General features: G+C 40.2%; 2 protein-coding genes across 3 annotated transcripts in view; one reads left to right on the forward strand and one right to left on the reverse strand.

The window, feature by feature from the left end:
- LOC117676913 (glutathione S-transferase 3-like) overlaps positions 1 to 12083 on the reverse strand; it is a 40224-nt gene extending 28141 nt beyond the window's left edge. Inside the window, exon 1 of one of the 2 annotated variants that reach the window (XM_034436736.3) lies at positions 11823 to 12083. The gene's annotated coding sequence lies outside the window, so the exon portion shown is untranslated. The remainder of the gene's footprint in view (positions 1 to 11822) is intronic. The other variant, XM_087882453.1, reaches the window with a different exon arrangement.
- The window catches only part of LOC117676912 (1-acyl-sn-glycerol-3-phosphate acyltransferase epsilon-like), a 28340-nt gene continuing 19954 nt past the window's right edge, over positions 11594 to 19979 (forward strand). Inside the window, exons 1-5 of the mRNA XM_034436733.3 lie at positions 11594 to 12011; positions 15273 to 15342; positions 16758 to 16873; positions 18165 to 18254; positions 19443 to 19533. Of these exons, the coding sequence (XP_034292624.1) occupies positions 11793 to 12011; positions 15273 to 15342; positions 16758 to 16873; positions 18165 to 18254; positions 19443 to 19533 (586 nt within the window). The 5' untranslated portion in view covers positions 11594 to 11792. The remainder of the gene's footprint in view (positions 12012 to 15272; positions 15343 to 16757; positions 16874 to 18164; positions 18255 to 19442; positions 19534 to 19979) is intronic.

Consider the following 19979-nt stretch of genomic DNA (forward strand, 5'->3'; position numbering starts at 1 on the left):
TTATATTGTGCCCCACATCCCCTGTGTGTATACCTCACCCCTCCCACCGACCGATTAGACCAGTGGTGGTGAACCTTTTATTCACCAAGTGCTTTGTGTGCAAGGTGCCATCCATGCTAACATGTGGTTTCTCCCCCATGTGCTGCATGGGCACACCATCTGTGCATGCACAGAGCTTTCATGCACGCCCCCACTGTGCACTGCGTGCGCAAGAACACAGCTTTCATGCATGCCCATGTGCTGCACATGCAATCACACCATCTCTGCTTGCGTGCAGGTTTTTGCGCGGCTCCCTGTATGCTGCGCATGCAATCACACCATCTGTGCATGCATGTGGTTTTTGTGCGCACAATGCAGGCACATGAACGACATCTGCCCATGCTCACGCTGCACACAGTACTTTCACACATGTGCAAATGCGCGTACATGCGCAAGAGAGCACCAAAGAACAGCTGGGTCCCCTGCATTGCATGCATGCGCACCAGAGCCCTGAACACCACAGCTGGGGTGCACACTCTTGCGCAGCTGCAGGTGAGCTGGGCGACAGCTCGTGTGCCTGGAAAAATGGCTCAGTGTGCCACTACTGGCACACGTACCATAGGTTTGCCATCACGGCTCTAAAATGTGTAATAGAAAAAGAGCTACAGAGGAAGAAGAAAGGTCTTAGATCAGTGTTTTTCAGACTTGGCAATTGTAAGATATATGGACTTCTACTCCTAAAATTCCTTCCCAGCATGTTGGGTGAGGAATTCTAGGTAGGAGTTGAAGTCCACAAATGTTACAATTGCCAAGTTTTAAAAATACTGATCCTATTATTTTTCAGATAATGTAAAATGGACTAGGTGTTACCACTTAGCTAAACCATAGTTTTGTATCTCCATATTAATTCCAGGACTTAACCATTGCATGGAATTGTCATTATATAAATTGTTTATCAAAAGGGAGGATCAAAGGAAGTTAGTCTTTTCACAAATTGAGAGAGGGAGGACTCATTAAGTGTTTCTAAAACTTTGCAATACCTGCACAATCACATAACACATTCACCAAAAAGCTACAAAGACCCCTCTATAAAATCAAATAACTATTAGAAGTTAATACGTTTGTTCACAGATTGGGCTACAATAAAAGGAAGACACTTCTGGGAGGGTCAGAAATTTTTTTATTGCAAGTACAGGACTAATCAGCAAGCAGGCAGATGGGTTGACTGGCCATCCCCCGCCACTCTCTTCTAAATTTCTAATTCAAAAAGTTAAGCTAATTATTAACAATGCAGACATAAGGCATTGTGTTTTCCCATATTCTGTTCATGTTTATGCTTTCTGAGCATGGATACCTTGTGTGCAGTTCCCTTCCCTTCTTATCTCTGGATGACTCTGGTTAGCCTCAAAGGCTTCAGAGGCAGCCTACATTAAACCACAATCTTTAATCTTTCCTAAACACACACATTGTGATGTGCTCACTTATCCATAACAGAACTAGCCCTCCGCTGCCAAATGCATTACTATTGATCATGATAGTACAAACCTCCTAGCTTGTCACCAAGACTTATGCTACTTTAGTTATTATTGTAAACAAATAACATATTTCAACATTACTTTTTTCCAATAATTTTTATTAAAAGTTACGTAAGTAAAACTTACACAACTACAAAAAATAGAAAAATACATTTTAAAAAGTTAAAATTAAAAAAGGAGCAGAAAAAGAAAAAAGATAGAAAAACAAACCCCCTCTTTTAGCCCCACTAAGTATAACCCACATACAGTCCAGCAAGTGTTATGCGAAATATAAACATCACAAATTATATCTATTATACCAAATCCTTCTTTTCCCTTTCAACAAATCTCTCCATTTTCTCATTTTAAGCAATCAAAATACAGTCCCACTCAAAAAACAATTAAACGTTACTAGTAATAATCAACATCCTCCAGTCCTAATCGAGAAACCGTTAGCCATCCCTCAAATAATAACCCATTATTTTGACCTTGATGGAATAAATCAACACTGTCTTCTTTCTTCTTCCTGTACTTCTTGAAAATCCTCAAAGTTCCGGCATTTACCTTCTCATAGTCTTTTCTCTCAAAATTATTTCTTCATCTTTGTCAAACCCCATTTATACTTCCAACATAGCAACTTCAGCAAATCCCTCTCCTAAATCTAGCATAAATAATCCAAATTTCTCATATGATTTGATACATTTTTTCATTTTCATTTTTCATTTGTAAATCCGTTATTTCCGTCTTCTTCTTGTAAAATGTACCCTATTTTCCGGCATATAAGATGCCTTTTTAACACATGAAAATCTTCTCAAAAGTCGGGAGTCATCTTATACGCCGGGTGTCGTTCTCCTGTAACCAGGCAGACTAGCCCGAAAGGCTCCAACAAGCATTAAATGGCTCTGGCGATCCAAGCCCTGACAATCTGCTAATCAGGCAACTCAGCTGGGATCGCCAGAGCCATGTAAAAGGAAAAAACTTTTCTCCTTTCACATGGCTCTGACAATCCAAGCCCTGCCGATCTGCTAATCAGGCAACTCAGCTGGGATCGCCAGAGCCATGGAGAAGGGAAAAACTTTTCTCCTTTCACATGGCTCTGACAATCCAAGCCCTGACGATCTGCTAATCAGGCAACTCAGCTGGGATCGCCAGAGCCATGGAGAAGGAAAAAAGTTTTCCCCCTCCAGCTTGCTTACCTTAGCTGCTTGCCTTGCTTCACTTGCCTTGCTTCGCTTGCCTGAATCCATTCCATCAGCAAGCCACTCCCTACCTGCAATCAAGCAGGCAGGGAGTTGTGGACTTCAACTCCCAGAATTCCTCAGCCAGCAAAACAAAGCTGGCTGAGGAATTCTGGGAGTTGAAGTCTACAAGTCTTAAAGTTGCCAAGGTTGGAGACCCCTGTTCTATTGGGTAAGTTTTTTTCCCCTTTGGGATCTTTAAAAAAAATAGTTAATTCGGGTTTTTTTTTAGTTGTTCTTTTTTAGACCTAGCCATTTAAAGTTTAGGAAGTTTTAAATTTAGCTTTCATATAAAAATAAAAATAAAATAAAATAAAATAATATTTGTGCAGCTTTCTGAGATTTAGTGTGTTTTTATAGTGTTTCACTCTAACTACACAAAATCTCACAAAACTGTATGTGGAATTTTGTGTGTGTAAAGTGTGAAAGTTGGGTTTTGGGGCTTTTTGGGGCTGTGTGAGGTTCCTGCTTGTTGCAGGGGCCATTTTGGGTCTAGCACAGCTGCTTTTACATTGTGGGTGAGCCAGTTGTGTTGTGTGTGTATAAAGTGTGAAAGTTGTTTTTTTGGGCTTTTTGTGGCTGTGTGAGGTTCCTGCTTGTTTCAGGGGCCATTTTGGGTCTAGCACAGCTGCTTTTACATTGTGGGTGAGCCAGTTGATGTTTTTTAATTTTTATTTGGTGTGCATTGGAAGAGGGGTAATCTTATACGGCGAGTATAGCCCAAACCCTATATTTTAACAGGAAAATTCGGGGGTCGTCTTATACGCCCAGTTGTCTTATACGCTGGAAAATACGGTAATTTTTAATTCCATCTGTAATTCAGATTTAGGTTTATTCAATGGGGCTTGATTCTCTGCAATTACACCAGCAAATGTTAGTAAAGAGTTAAATAGTTCAAAAACCTCCTGTGGTCATAGATTAAACATTTCTTTTAAGAGGCCATTTGGTGCCCTCTTATGTCTAATTTTCAAAATTTTCTTATCCACTTCAGATGCAATCAATGCATCAATAAAATCCAATGCATTATCAAAACATTGCAACATTTAAGGCAACAATCAATGATCTGATATTGAGCAACACATAAAAATGAATGTATTTAAAAACTAACAGAATCAGATATATAGCTATATAGTCATGTAGATATATGACTCTTCAGAAAGGAACTCTGTCTCTCAATCTCAGAGGTCATAATCAAGACCTTCCAAGATTGAATTCAAGGGCTGTCATAGAGGCTGGCCATTCAGCAAATGAACCAGTCCCAAACCGGAAAACTTTAAAACTAATTTTCTATGACTTTGTATGACTACATTAAGACAGCAGTAAACAGAACACCCCATTTTAAAGAGGTTCTTGAGATAAATATATTTCTTATGGACTAATTAAAAGCAATTTATTTATTTTCCCAGAAAGGACCCTCTACATGTATAAATCAAACATTGAAGGAGTTTCGTATATGTCAGTTTAATAAATCTTGATGCCAGTTGTAGGATTATTGAGGATGTCTTAAGACCAACTGCAAGGATCTGGCAAGTAGCAGTACAAACAGATGCAGGCAGTCCTGCAAATAAATTAGTGCCAAATCATTTTGGCTTTTCAAAATAATTACCACGATTTGAAATGGGACCAAGAAAAAATGCAACTGTTTCAGCATCCCCCCCCCCACAGCTTTACTCTTTGCTAAGTCATGTTTCCAAATCATTTCACCTAGCAGACACTGGATTACTCTGCGCAGTATTAATTACTGTATTAATTATTAATTAAAATAGCTTCAAACACATCACCCTTTGCTTATCTTCAACACTGTTCTTGAAGGTTAATTTACCTTCACTGTATACAATGCATGCGATTATTATGCCCTAAATCCGTGATGGTGAACCTATGGCACGTGTGCCAGAGGTGGCATGCAGAGCGCTCTCTACGGGCAAGCACACCATCGGCAGCTGCTCTTCTGATTTCCAGCGTGTGCATGCATGCATGCCAGCTGGTCTCTGCATGCACTGGAGCGCCAAAAACCCAAAGACCAGCTAGCTGGTGCGCATGTGAGTGCCGGCCACTTGGTCTTTGGATTTCCGGCGCGCATGATATTTGCACACACCAGAGCGCTGGAAGCCCAAAGACCAGGTGGCTGGCGGGCATGCACACGCTGGAAATCCTAACACCACATGGCTGGCACGCGCTCTTGTTTGGGCACAGTGCCGAAAACTTTCACCATCACTGACCTAGATGCTTGAGCAGCTTCAAAAGCTGCTTCAAAAGTACCAATAATTTTAGCTTTTTTAGAGGATGTTGGGCTTGAACAAAAACCAACAATTCAATTTTGTAAGGAATTAAAGAATGAAAATAAAAATTGGTAAATAAAATTTATCTGTAGAAGGAAGTATTGAATATCCAATTATGAAAAATCAGTTAAATCCAGACATTCTATATGGTTCAGATTATAAACTCAACAATGAATTAATTCCATATAGATGTTTATACCATTTCCCCGAAAATAAGACCCTGTCCTATATTTTTTTTGAACCCTGAAATAAGCACTTGGCCTTACTGCCATGCGCTCAAAAGCCCGATTGGGCTTATTATCAGGAGGTGTCTTATTTTGGGGGAAACAGGGTATGTACTATAGGATTTTTCCTTTTTTTTATTAATTGGGGGTGTGGGGGGGTAAATTTATTTCATATAAGCACTATATTTACTATTTATTTCTTCACCCTATTATCACTATTTAAACTTTATCTGTTCTACTTCACTAGTTCACTAATTTGAAGTGGCTCTCTAAACTCTCAGCTAAGAGAGAGCTCTCAGCTCTCAGCATCTTCTGTCACCTTGACCAATCAAAGCCAATAGCAGCAGGGATGTCACTATGCCTGAATCTGTTAGATGATTAAAAAAGCAACTCACTCATGAGCCTCAAAACCACAGGTCCTTGAGCCTGAAGCAAAACCCCTTGGAACACAAGTGTTTTAAGCATGGAAAATTGTTGTGCTTACAACATTTTGCATACTTTGAACTTGGATTACAGTTTCTCAATGAGCAAAGAGGAGGCTGCCTTAGTATTAAAGTTATAAAATCACTGCTTAGAATAGATGCAGACCTGTGAATTCTAAGTAGCAGGACTAGATGTAAAACTTGAATATCTGTGTACTCAGTTTGCAACAATGCAAATGTATTTCAAATATTGTCTTAGTTATTGATCTGGATTTTGTTTGGGTGGGATCGTATTACTAGGAAAAGAAAAAAGCTCTAGAAGGGTATTAGGACATTGAGAGTCATGTGGCAAGGAATCTGGCAACAGTCAATCCCAAAGCTAAACAAGCGTTAAAAGCTTTCTGAAACGTGAGCCACCAAGAATAGTTTTGATTATAGCAACAGAGAAATATGTTAAATAAATAAATAAATAAATAAATAAATAAGGAATTTCTCAGATGGCACTGAAGAACTTTCAGGGTACTAATTGTGTTTATGACAAGGCTAAATTAAAGCCTTTGGGATGTCTACCGCATTTTCTGGCGTATAAGACGACTTTTTAACACATGAAAATCTTCTCAAAAGTCGGGGTTCGTCTTATACGCCAGGTGTCGTTCTCCTGTAACCAGGCAGACCAGCCCGAAAGGCTCCAACGAGCCTTAAATGGCTCTGGCGATCCAAGCCCTGATGATCTGCTAATCAGGCAACTCAGCTGGGATCGCCAAAGCCATGGAGAAGGGAAAAACTTTTCTGCTTTCACATGGCTCTGACAATCCAAGCCCTGACGATCTGCTAATCAGGCAACTCAGCTGGGATCGCCAGAGCCATGGAGAAGGGAAAAACTTTTCTTTCACATGGCTCTGACAATCCAAGCCCTGACGATCTGCTAATCAGGCAACTCAGCTGGGATCGCCAGAGCCATGGAGAAGGGAAAAACTTTTCTCCTTTCACATGGCTCTGACAATCCAAGCCCTGACGATCTGCTAATCAGGCAACTCAGCTGGGATCGCCAGAGCCATGGAGAAGGAAAAAAGTTTTCTCCTTTCACATGGCTCTGACAATCCAAGCCCTGACGATCTGCTAATCAGGCAACTCAGCTGGGATCGCCAGAGCCATGGAGAAGGAAAAAAGTTTTCTCCTTTCACATGGCTCTGACAATCCAAGCCCTGACGATCTGCTAATCAGGCAACTCAGCTGGGATCGCCAGAGCCATGGAGAAGGGAAAAACTTTTCTCCTTTCACATGGCTCTGACAATCCAAGCCCTGACGATCTGCTAATCAGGCAACTCAGCTGGGATCGCCAGAGCCATGGAGAAGGAAAAAAGTTTTCCCCCTCCAGCTTGCTTACCTTAGCTGCTTGCCTTGCTTCACTTGCCTTGCTTCGCTTGCCTGAATCCATTCCATCAGCAAGCCACTCCCTACCTGCAATCAAGCAGGCAGGGAGTTGTGGACTTCAACTCCCAGAATTCCTCAGCCAGCAAAACAAAGCTGGCTGAGGAATTCTGGGAGTTGAAGTCTACAAGTCTTAAAGTTGCCAAGGTTGGAGACCCCTGTTCTATTGGGTAAGTTTTTTCCCCTTTGGGAGCTTTAAAAAAAATAGTTAATTGGTTTTTTTTTTTAGTTGTTCTTTTTTAGACCTAGCCATTTAAAGTTTAGGAAGTTTTAAATGTAGCTTTCATATAAAAATAAAATAAAATAAAATAATATTTGTGCAGCTTTCTGAGATTTAGTGTGTTTTTGTAGTGTTTCACTCTAACTACACAAACACACAAAATCTCACAAAGCTGTATGTGGAATTTTGTGTGTGTAAAGTGTGAAAGTTGTTTTTTTGGGCTTTTTGTGGCTGTGTGAGGTTCCTGCTTGTTTCAGGGGCCATTTTGGGTCTAGCACAGCTGCTTTTACATTGTGGGTGAGCCAGTTTTGTTGTGTGGTGCGTGTGTAAAGTGTGAAAGTTGTTTTTTTGGGCTTTTTGTGGCTGTGTGAGGTTCCTGCTTGTTGCAGGGGCCATTTTGGGTCTAGCACAGCTGCTTTTACATTGTGGGTGAGCCAGTTGATGTTTTTTAATTTTTATTTGGTGTGCGTTGGAAGAGGGGTAGTCTTATACGGTGAGTATAGCCCAAACCCTATATTTTAACGGGAAAATTCGGGGGTCGTCTTATACACCAGTCGTCTTATACGCCGGAAAATACGGTAATTGCTGATGTTGCCATGCAGGGAGAGAAAATCTGAAGCTGCAAGGACAGTATTACAGTGGAAGCTTGCAACATATAAGAAAATAATGTTAGGATCATCCAGCACAGATTATGGATCTCTACAGAAAGGAAATGCCATATGTTCATGCTGGATTTAGAAAAGGCCAAGGAAAAAAAGACATTATTGTGGTTATAAACTGGATAATTAAGAAAGGCAAAGAATACCAAAATACATTGATATGTGCTTTATTGATGATAAGACTTTGAATTGTTAAGCTGCAGAACATGCTCAGAACAATGCAAATTTCAAAACACTGTATTGTCCTGATGCAAAAGCAATGCATGACATGTGTCAGAAAACCACAGTCCAGACTGAACATGGTGAAACAGCCTAGCTCCTGGTTAGCAAAGGAGTAAGACAAGGCTGTGTGTGTACCCTCTCCTTATTTATTCAGACCACACACTGAATATATATTGAGGGAATCAGATTGGAAAAAGACGAGTCAGGTTTTAAAACTGGAAGAAGAATCAACATGTATTGTGCTGATGACACTACTCTGAGAGTTGAAAATGCAAATAATCTGCAAGCTCTGGTAATAAAAACCAAGGAGCTGTAGGAAGTTAGCACCCATCCCTCTCCTAGAAGGATGAAATATTTTAGGAAATATTAAAAAGGCAGAATATTATATTTCCCTGGATGAAAAATGGAGAAACATGTTTTAAAGACAAAGCAGCTTCCTGCCTCCCCCCTCTTTTGTCAATGGGCCAAGCTCACTCATTCCCCCCACCTTTGTCAATGGACTATCATCTGCAACACAATAGGACCCATCTAGCAACAGAAACTCAGTAGCAACAAGAAACTCACTACATGGCACATGGGAAGATTACATCAGCCAGCAAGGCTAGCTAAGACCCCCACCCCCTGGGAGTCTGACAACCAATCAGGATACTCTTCCTGTACCCCAGGAAGTTCAAAGCTCAGAGAGGGCATAAAACCAAGGCACGGTCAGCATCTCGCCTTTTTTTCTGCTCAGAAACTTAAACCATGTGATCCTGTCCACCATTAAACTATTTTTCCAAGCAGTCTCCATGTTTCCAGTGTCTTTTTTCCCACTTGGAACTGAACCCAGATGGACATTTACTTCCAACAGAGCAAGCTGAAAAAAGAGACTAAGATTAAATATAAATAAGACCAAATTAATTGCAACAAGTACAGCAATCAGTCTTAGAATTGAGAATAAAGATATTCAAACAGTAGATAACTTTTGCCTTTTATCTATCAACTATTGAGAGTAAAGAAGCAGGCCATAGACTAGAAATTGGTACAATAGTGATGAAAGCCTGAGGTCTTTGGATGTCATATGCAGGCTACAAAAATCAGAATCATGAAATTAATGGGTTGGGGTTTTTTTGTGATAGTCAATGGAAGTAAAAACTGAACTTTGAAGAAATAGGATAGGAAAAGTATTCAAGGTATTAAACTTCAATTAAACGTTGTAGAAGGCTCCTGAAAATACCATGGCTGGCCAAGAAAATAAAAAATTAATCACTGAACTAATGAACCCACAGTTATCACTTGACGCATGACCAAATGGTCAGGCTCAAATTATAATCTTTCTTTTTTTTATTTGATTTATATGCCGCCCTTCTCCGGAGACTCAGGGCGGCTTACAGTGCGTTAAGCAATAGCCTTCATACTTTTGTATATTTATACAAAGTCAGCTTATTGCCCCCACAAACTGGGTCCTCAATTTACCTACCTTAGAAAGGATGGAAGGCTGAGTCAACCTTGAGCCTGGCAAGATTCGATCTTACTTTAATTGCAGACAGCTGGTGTTAAATTACAGTGCTTCTGTCTGTTGAGCTAAACCAGGCTCCTGGTTGTCTCCTTTTGGACACAACATGTGAAGATCTCATTCTTTAGGTCTTTCCCAAAGCTGGGAAAGGTAAGAAAGAAAAAAAAAGAAGATAAGCAACAGCAAAGTAGATAGACAAGTGATGATGGGTGCACCATTGGATGATCAGAAGGACCAAGTTGCTGATAGATTGTCAAGGAGAAAATCTGTCTGTGTTGTCATTAAAGCCAACATCACCTTGATGGCATATTGCTGTTGCGGGCTTTGAGGGCTTTGAGCTAAAATTGTTTTAAGAGGCAACGGGATGTTGAACTAATCCCTAGGAGGGACAAGTTTAGAGTTACCATCTGCCATAGTACCACCTGCCAAGATATTTTTACACAAACACACCCCAACACACACACCATGCCTGGTGGCTCAGTAGACTGATAGCACTGTGATTAACAGCAGCTGTCTGAAATTACTGCAGGTTCGAATCTCGCCTAGGCTCAAGGTTGACTCAGCCTTCCATCCTTTCTAAGGCAGATAAATTGAGGACCCAGTTGTGGGGGCAATAAGCTGACTTTGTATAAATATACAAAAGTATGAAGGCTATTGCTTAATGCATTGTAAGCCACCCTGAGTCTCCGGAGAAGGGCGGCATATAAATCCAATTAAAAAAAAAAATTAGAAGGCACCCAACTCACTCACAGGCATTTTTGGGTGACATACAAATTAAACATGAAAACTGTATATGTCAGGTATTTGCAAGCCATTGGCACATGTGTCATATAGCCACCAGTGGAGGCAGAGAGTGTCTCCACCCCTATGTGGAAAGGAGGGGCTTACCCTGAGTATAAAACCCCCTCCAACCTTTCCCACCTTGCTCTCTCTCTCTCTTTGCATTTGTTCTTCATGAGACTTGATCTCTGATCAGGGTAGTCTCACACACACACACACACTGTGTGCCCCCTATCCTATAATGAATACTGAGACAGCCTTTGTACATAGTTAATATGTTTTATTATATGAATAAATACATTTAAGATATTTATTCACGCATCTGCCTCTGGACTCTTCTATGCTCCTGGGTGTTTCTACGATCTCAATTCCACAGTATATTATGTATAACTATATATAGCCTATATATTAAACCTTCCTATAAGGTTATGGAAGTATCTCCTTCCTAGGGCTGAGAGAGAGTGACTGGTCTAAGATCACCCAGCTGGCTCCTGCGGAAGGAGGGCCGAACTAAAAAAATCTCCCAGATTCTATCAAGTGCCTTAATCCCTACCCCAAACAGATTCTCTTAATTCTCTTTGCGGGCCCTCAAAGTTTGCTAGATCTGCTCTTTCATTTCCATTTCTCCAACAACAGCAAGACCTATCAACAGCCAAAGGGCAAATTAAGTTTGGGAAAGCGGAGCAGAGCTCAGGGCTGGATGAAGCTCTGCGACCTTTATTCTCCCACCCCTCGTCCTTCACCTTCTGCTTTTACTCTCCATTTTATTCAGTCTTTTGCCCTAACTTTAGTGGCTACTGCTACTCCCTGAGCTAGGACGGGTCAGTCCGAGTCGCCTAACTCGGGACTTTACGGCTCAGCCTGCCAACGCCGCTCCTTCCCTTCCCTTCCCCGCCGGTTATTCGCGCCTTTCCAAAATGACAAGCCTCCCCGCTGGAGGCGTGCAGATCCAAAGCGGAGAAAGGCCCGGAAACCTACTCGGCTCCCAACAACCGAGGCAGAGTTGGCTGGTGGCGGGCGCCGCTTTCCCCTCGCCCTCCCGGGAGAAAAAGGGCGGCGGCGGCGGCTGATTGAGGACGAGGGCTTGCATGAGCTCCGCCCGGCTGCCTCTCCCCGTGCCCGCCCATGCTGCTTCCGCCTGGGCTGTGGAGGGCCATGTGGCCGACAGCTGAGGCCGCCCTCTTCCTTTTCCTCCTCCTCCTCCTCCTCCCCTTCTCCCTCGGCGGCAGCCGGAGCCCACGGTCGTGAGAAGGAAGGGAGGCGCTTCAGCGCAGCTGCGACGGGCGAGGAGAGCAGAAGCCGAATCGCGCCCGGGGCGGAGGAGAGAAGATGCTGCTGTCGGTGCTGCTGCACACTTACTCCATGCGCTACGTGCTGCCCGCCGCCGTCATGCTGGGCACCGCGCCCACCTACATCCTGGCCTGGGGGGCCTGGCGGCTCTTCTCGGCCCTGCTGCCCGCCCGCTTCTACCACCAGGTGGACGACCGGCTCTACACCATCTACCAGAGCATGGTGCTCTTCTTCTTCGAGAACTACACCGGCGTGCAGGTGAGGGAGGGCGGCTCGCGGGCTGTGCTGAGGTTGGGGGACTCCGTTCTCCCGCTCGGCTCTCCAAGCCCGTCACGTCCCAGCCAGAGAGGCCGGAAAGGGGCCGGGAGAGAGAGAGAGAGATGCCTCTGCAGGCTTCCCAGCCCGAGCAGGGGAGGCTGTGGGGGGGGGGGTTGAGTCCACCTGTGTGCTCAGTTCAGACCCCGCCAGCATTGCAAATACTGATAAGAGGAAGAAAGAATGCGATGGCCTCACTTGTCAGGGTCTTTTCTGGCACCAGGGGTAGTGAAGTATTTTTAGATGAGGGGGTCTGACTGCTGCAATGGACACAGCTGTCCCTCTCTCACTTCCCAAAATATAAAGGGGGTAAGGCCCAAATATCATTGATGCACCACAGAGGAAGGACTGACTTGCCTTTCGGTCTGAACGTTGTCACTATTTTCATTGCCCAGAAAAGAGACAATAGATCAGAAGTGAGGGACTGCAAGTATGTTGGTGTACAAAAGTTACGATGTACGCCACCCAGAATCACTTGTTGAGATGGGTGGCTATAGAAATCAAATAATAAATAATCTTGATTCTGGCTGATTGATTGCTGCTCTGACTAGGGCTGGGCTGCCTGACAAAAAAAGATAGGGAAGTGAGCAAATGCAAAGAGGCATGGTCCTAAGAATCTGAGTTCCTTACTTCTGCCCAGAATGGGAACCAGTTGGTAAAATACTTGGTAAAATACTGTTGAAATCAGTATTTTACCAAGGAACAGGTCCAGCTATAAAACCTATACCACCACGGTCAAATTGGAGTTCTCTGAAATGATCTAGTAGTTAGAGCTTCCCGGTAGGTGGTGTGCATGCAGATTTGGAAGTTGAACCTTAGAATATATCTATTTTTGTTAGATTGTGAAATATTTCACATTTCATATAGTAAACTCAACACTTTTTATCAGGTCCGCCTGATCCACCAGTTGCGTCCCTTTCTGGACCGAGATGCCTTGCGCACAGTCACTCACGCCCTCGTCACCTCCCGTCTGGACTATTGTAATGCTCTCTACATGGGGCTCCCCTTGAAGAGCACTCGAAGGCTCCAACTGGTCCAGAATGCGGCCGCACGGGTGGTTATGGGCCCACCTTGTTACGCCCATGTAACACCTCTCCTGCGTGAGCTGCACTGGCTCCCAGTGGTCTTCCGAGTGCAATTCAAGGTGTTGGTTACCACCTTTAAAGTGCTCCATGGCATAGGACCAGGATATCTACGGGACCGTCTTCTGCCACCAACAGCCTCCCACCGACCAGTTTGCTCCCACAGAGAGGGACTCCTCAGGGTGCCGTCGGCCAAGTTATGCCGGCTGGCGACACCCAGGAGGAGAGCCTTCTCTGTCAGAGCCCCTGCCCTTTGGTATGAATTGCCCCCGGATATTCGTAACATCTCTGATCTCCGGGTCTTTCACTGTGCCCTCAAGACCCTACTGTTCCGACAGGCGGGGTGTCTAATTGAATGATTTTAAATTGGGTTTTAACTTTGGGTTTTAAAATTCGGCCAAAACTATTTAATGATTTTAATTAATTTTAACTATGATATTGTATATTTATGTTTTTAATTTTGGCTGTACACCACCCCGAGTCCTTTGGGAGGAGGGCGGTATATAAATAAAATTATTATTATTATTATTATTATTATTATTATTATTATTATTATTATTATTATTATCATTATCATTATTATCATTATTATCATTATTATCATTATTATCATTATTATCATTATTATCATTATTATTATTATTTGTTCCTACAGTTTTTCTGACAACAATTTGATTGAGCTGATGCCTGAATTACCAGAGTATCATTCTGAAGAATGCTACTCCACTCAAATTACTATTCTTTTTGCTTGCGTTTTGATATAACTGTAATAGAACTGGCCCCCAAAACAGGTTTTGGGGATGGACTTTCTTTAATGAAGCTAAATGTAGAGAGTTTTCCCTCTCAAAAATGATTTTAAAAGTTTCTCCCCATTTTTTCAGAGTAAATATATGTGCTGAATCATCTGAATTAAACTGCATTAAATATTTAATATGTATATGATTAATTAAAATACTTTAGTGTTACACAGTATCAGCAACAGGCTTAACTTGCTTTTAACTGCCCCTTTAAGTTTCTTGTCTGCATTACTGTTGCAAGCAGCTGCTGGAGAAGAGCTACAACTTTTGATTACAATATACTTTCCATTCTTCCATTCCCAGACTCCATTGTAGTTTTAATGAATAATTTTAATTTAATCAAATTACAATTCTCCATTGTCAACAAATTTCAATTATTTATATTGCAAAGTTGCAGTGTAAGATGCTTAAAGCTACATATGCAACTGATGCTGATTCATGATAGTTTGTTATGTGTTTGGATTGCAATGATTGCAAATTTCAAGTGAGGAATTACGACTGAAATTACTCTTGTTTATCAAAAAGCAAAATATAGTAATCCTTTGGGCACACAAATACCTTGCATGTCAGTAAGAAGCATAGGAAAATGTTCTGTTTTTTACATTTCCCCCATACATTTAAAAGCCTTGTTTCTTGATTATGATGTAACCCCACCTAAATTATGAAGTAGTATGAACTGCTTATCTCTAAAAACAGCTTGCATGCTTTGTTGGTGCAAGTGGTACTTATTTAAATGAAATTAATGAACTGCCATGGTAATGAAATTGTACCTCAGTTGCTACATATGTTAGAATCTTCCTGGATTTGCATAATATACTGAGATTCAAACTACAGCATATTATGTGAACATGCTCATATATGCTACTGTTATAAAGAACAATCTCACTGGAAACAACAAAAAACCCCGAACCTATCCTTAAGGTGTTTTTTGGGGGGCAGAGGATTTGGAATATATGATAGTCAAAAAGCCAGTTACTTTGGTCTAGTTAGACTCTTGTATTTAAATGTAGAGGTGGAATCAGTAAAATGCCACAAAATTGAAGCAGTAGACCAAGGGTCTCCAAACTTGGCAACTTTAAGACTTGTGGACTTCAGCTCCCAGAATACCTTAGCAGCCATGCTCGCTGGGGAATACCTGATGTTCACAAGCCTTAAAGTTGCCAGGTTTGGAGACCCTTGCAGTAGATCAATGCTGCATTGAGGTGGAAAAGGGAATTTTAAGAATAATTAACATTATTCATCTTTAAAAGAAGAGACAAAATTTGAGATTTTATTTTAAATTTATTTTTATATAATGAGTCTAAGTACTTTTTCTCCCTTCCTAGATAATTCTGTATGGTGATTTGCCAAAAAATAAAGAGAATGTGGTATGTATAGCAAATCATCAAAGTACAGGTTTGTACATTACTGGTTTCTCTGTAAGGCATTTTTGTAATGTTAACAATTACAATAAATGAAGTAGAAGTACAGTAGTCTTCCCTTAAAAACTGTAATTGGGACTTGAGTTTTGCCCGTTGAGATGAGATGCCCGTGTGACTGCTTCACTGACAACCACAATCCCACCATTCCCTGTTGCAGTCATTAAACAATCTCACGGGTTGTTAAGTGAATGAAGTCCCTCTCCATGCTTGTGGAGGGATTTTGGCTTCATATATTCTTGGATTTCAGCTGCTGAGGTTCAAGCAGACATGAAGGTGGTCATTCCTCTTTCCTGTCTCTGCAGAGCCAAGAAGGCATAAAACAGCACAACCAACCCTCAGAGATGAGAGGTTGCCAGATGGTAGCACTATTCAATCTTCTTGCCATCTTCCCCATTCACTTTCTGTGGAGGCCAACAGATTGGAAGGGCTGATCACATGATCGCAGAGTGCTTGACAACCAGTCATAAGGGCGAACAGGTTGCCAAGAAACCAGATTGTGATCACATGACCACCTTTTCTGAGGTATTCATAATTTCAAACAGTCATTAAGCGAGGACTACCTGTACGTAGAACTAACACTCAGATTAAAATATCTATAATTGAATATTTGGGTTATGGATTAATTTACTCCATGTGTAAGAGTTGGTAGAAGCTTGATTTTTTGAACGATATAGTAGAAGCCTGATTTAAAATAACAAGTTTTCTACATACAGTGAAGCTTTTAAAATTCTTCTTGGCAAATTCAGGCTCATACCTTTCCTTTGGTGCTCCTGCAAGATGAGATATCTAATTTTCTCCAGTTCCTCCCTGCTCTTTATAATTCCCTGTCTATATTGGAAAAGTTACTTTAAAAGATGGATACTTGGTAGAGTACCATAAAATGGTTGAAACAGATGCGGAAGTCAGATAAGAGAGATGAGTTTGGTTGCCATCTTCTGGGAGTAGAATCACTTTCTACCACTGTAAAACTACTGCTGGATTTTGTCACAAAAGTTTCCTATTTGTTATTAGCTTCATTGATAAACCACTTCATACCCCACAAGTTTTCTTTTTTTATAATTCAGCTTTTAAGAGTACATTTTGAAAAATGAGTCTATATCGATCTTGTTCTGTATTATACTAAAATGAGTTGGCAGTCCTAGTGAAATGAATTAAATAGCATCATATTCATTTAAAACTTTTCTATTGAAAATTAAGAAATAAATGGAAAATAGAAAGTTCAAAACCTAAAAAGAGAAGGTATAGAATTGTGGAAAGAGCTTATTTTACTTTGTAACTGAAAAGCTCAGTTCATGATCTTTAGCAGCATTTGTTTTCCGGAAAGAGAATTGGCATTGCGTATGCCAGGGATGTATTATATTTATAAATATTTGTGTTCTGGGTTTGCAGTTGATTGGATTATAGCAAATATGTTGGCCATCAGGCAAAATGCTCTTGGACATATTCGATATGTTTTGAAAGATGGATTAAAATGGCTTCCTCTCTACGGGTGGTATTTTTCTCAGGTAAATCTTAATTTTGTTTCTGTATTTTTATTTGTTTATCATATTTATATAGCTGCCCATCTCACAGAAAAGTGACTGTAGGTGGCGTACAACAAAAACAATTACAATTATTAATAGCAAGCTAGCTAAGAAAAAATATTTAAAACAATGTGGTTCTTTATTTATCATATAGCCACCCAACTCACAGAAAAGCTTAATGTAAAGTAGCTAGAAGTTACTGCTTATTTTTTGATGCAATTGTTTCTGCAAATATTTGGAAGTAAATCCCATTGGTTTCAGTAAAATATCAACCCCAGTAAAGGATTTTTCACATTGAAGCATAGAGCATAAGAACTATACATAAATCATATAGTAATTCTATCTTAACAATGAATTACCATTGTATATTTTGAAGGAAAAGCAATAGAAGACCATTTTATTTACAGAGTTAATTGATTTTGTTTGTATGCTACAAAAGAAATGTATTTCAGTCTCATTCAGGCTATTCCCAATCAAGCAGAGTTTGCTCCCCTACTAATCCACCCTCCCCTGTTATTTGAAACTTACCTTAATGTGAATATTTTTGCCATAATAAATGGCTAAAGTTGCTACAGTACTTTCATTGTGCTGCAAGAGACTATCTTGGCTAATGCCCTGAAAAGTGCTAAATATTTCAATCCTAATTAGATTTACTTTGATTTAGAAGTAAACCACATGACATTCATTATAGTCAGACAAGTTGGCATCATTTACAGCTTAAGTAGCCACTGAACCAAACACAATTAGGATTCCCATGTAAGAAATCTATCTAAATGTTAACATTTATTTCATTAAAGTCTGACACAGGTAATCCCTTGTCACTAGCCTCCATTGTATTATCTAGATAAGAATTTAAAATTTGGCTAGAGCCTCACTTTTGAGGCAAAAGTAATAGGTGGATTCTGGACCTCTATGAATTTTTCACTGCTTAATATAATAGTCCTAATACTTTGGAGCTTTGGCATAGTAATAATCATAGTTCAGATTCCCACAAAGAGAAGTTTTCTTTTATCTAGCATCCATATAGAATCAACTCTTGTAGAAAAAAAACTATTTTTCTATTTCCTATTTTTTGAATAAAAAATATTATAAACTAATAGCAAAAACATCTGCATGTTCCTATCATTGCAAAAGCAAATTTAAGAGCACAGAAAGCTGCTTACCCTTCAGCAAGGCAAATGCTGGTACATTAATTTTTTTATTCTGGAGTATCAAACTACTGTTTCATGAATTATTAAGAGCTACAAACATATTCAATTTGTTTATATACTAGCACGGTGGAATGTATGTAAACCGACGTCCCATATTTAATGAAAAGAAAATGAGGAACAAGTTGTATATCCAGATGAAAGCAAAAACTCCAGTAAGCTTCTCTATTTTCATTTTGTACAGTATACAAGTTCTCTCTCCCCCACTCTCTCCCTCCCTCCCCCCCCTCCTTATGTTTGTTATATCAGGTGACACAAAAGTAAAAAGTTAGAAGTCAATTCATTTTTCCACAATCAAATGCTGGTTTATACTTTCCTTCTAAGAAGTGAGGGAGCTGCTTTAAGCAGTTCTCTTCATTTGGTTACTGGAAGGATAAACATCTGTACCTTCCAGGAAAAATCCTGGCATTAGGATGTAAAACTGTTTACATAGAAAAATTAGGCTGAAGAAACTCATTTTTTAAACCAGCCTGTTAATTCTGTTGAGGGGTCATATATTTCTCTCTTAAACAACCCTAAGCAACAGGATAGGTAGTCCTTGACTTACAACCGCAGTTGAGACCAAATTTTGGCTGCTAAATGTTAAGCAAATCATCACGGGATCAGACCCAATTTTATGACCATTTTACTGCTATTAAGTGAATTGCATGGCGTTTACGTCAATCACATAGTTTGTTAAGCAAATCCAGCTTCCCCAATTGTCACAAATTGCAAGATGCTGCAACCATCATAAATGTGAGCCAGTTGCCCAAATTGTGATCATGTGACTGTGAGGACGTTATGCTGATTGCAACTTCAAGGATGGTTTGTAGGTTACTTTTCCTGAGCAGTTGTAACTTTGAACCATCACTAAACAAACAGTTGTAAGTCAAGGACTACCTGTAGTAGAAAAATATTAATGTAAGTTTATATTCATAAAAATTAACTTAATGACTAATGCATAATTGTATTAGTGTATTTGTGTTATTAAACAGCAAAGAGAATAAGACATTAAAGAAAGAAAAAGAAAATAGTTTCAATTTAGTCTTATTGTCCAAATAATTCATTATGGGATGCTAATGTTAAATGAATTGAGTTTTGCTTTAGCGCAGCAAGCCTGGGTGAGCTCTGCATTCTTTCACAAATTACATTTTGTGAGAACTGATAAAAGCACAAAGTAATTGTGTTATGATGCAGGGTTGGAAGAAAACTGAGACTTTTGACTGGAGCAACCTCACTGAAGCTCAGTCTTACAACTTGCTTGTTATTCAGTTCCCAGTCTTGAAGCTGAACTGTTTAACTTAATAAAACTGTTCGTATACACACACACACACACACATATTTATATATATTTAATTCCACAGATGTACCTTGTGATTTTTCCAGAAGGAACACGTTACAGTCCAGAGCTGCGCAAAGTCATTGCAGATAGTCAGGCATATGCTGAAAAGGAAGGTAAGAGAAACAAAATGGATTTGATATGAAAAGACAAGCACGACAGACTTCCATTTATTTAAACTATTTTTCTCCCACTTTGCTACTATAAAGCAGCATCTGAAGATAAAGTGAAACGAATAGATTACAAATGCTTTACTGGAAATCCACCATCATATGGCATACAATAAGCTGTTAGAGCCAGGATTTGGTGGGGAAGGGGGGGAGAGTAATCAGATCTACCACTCTTCCCAAATGTTTTTAAAGGCCCAACTTATGATAGGGGTAGTGCAATTGCCTTGATTCTGATAGCATTGATCGATGGCATTGCTTATTTCTGTCAAGCTAAAACCAGTTACTATATTTTCTGTAACAATATAACTTTTAGCAGTGTGAATTTGAATAATGAGATCATTTCATAGGATTCATTAACTGCACTAATCAAGACCTACCTGTATTCCTAAACC

This window comes from Pantherophis guttatus, chromosome 1 (assembly GCF_059756535.1).
Source record: "Pantherophis guttatus breed Tessera chromosome 1, ASM5975653v1, whole genome shotgun sequence".
NCBI classification, from domain to species: Eukaryota; Metazoa; Chordata; class Lepidosauria; order Squamata; family Colubridae; genus Pantherophis; species Pantherophis guttatus.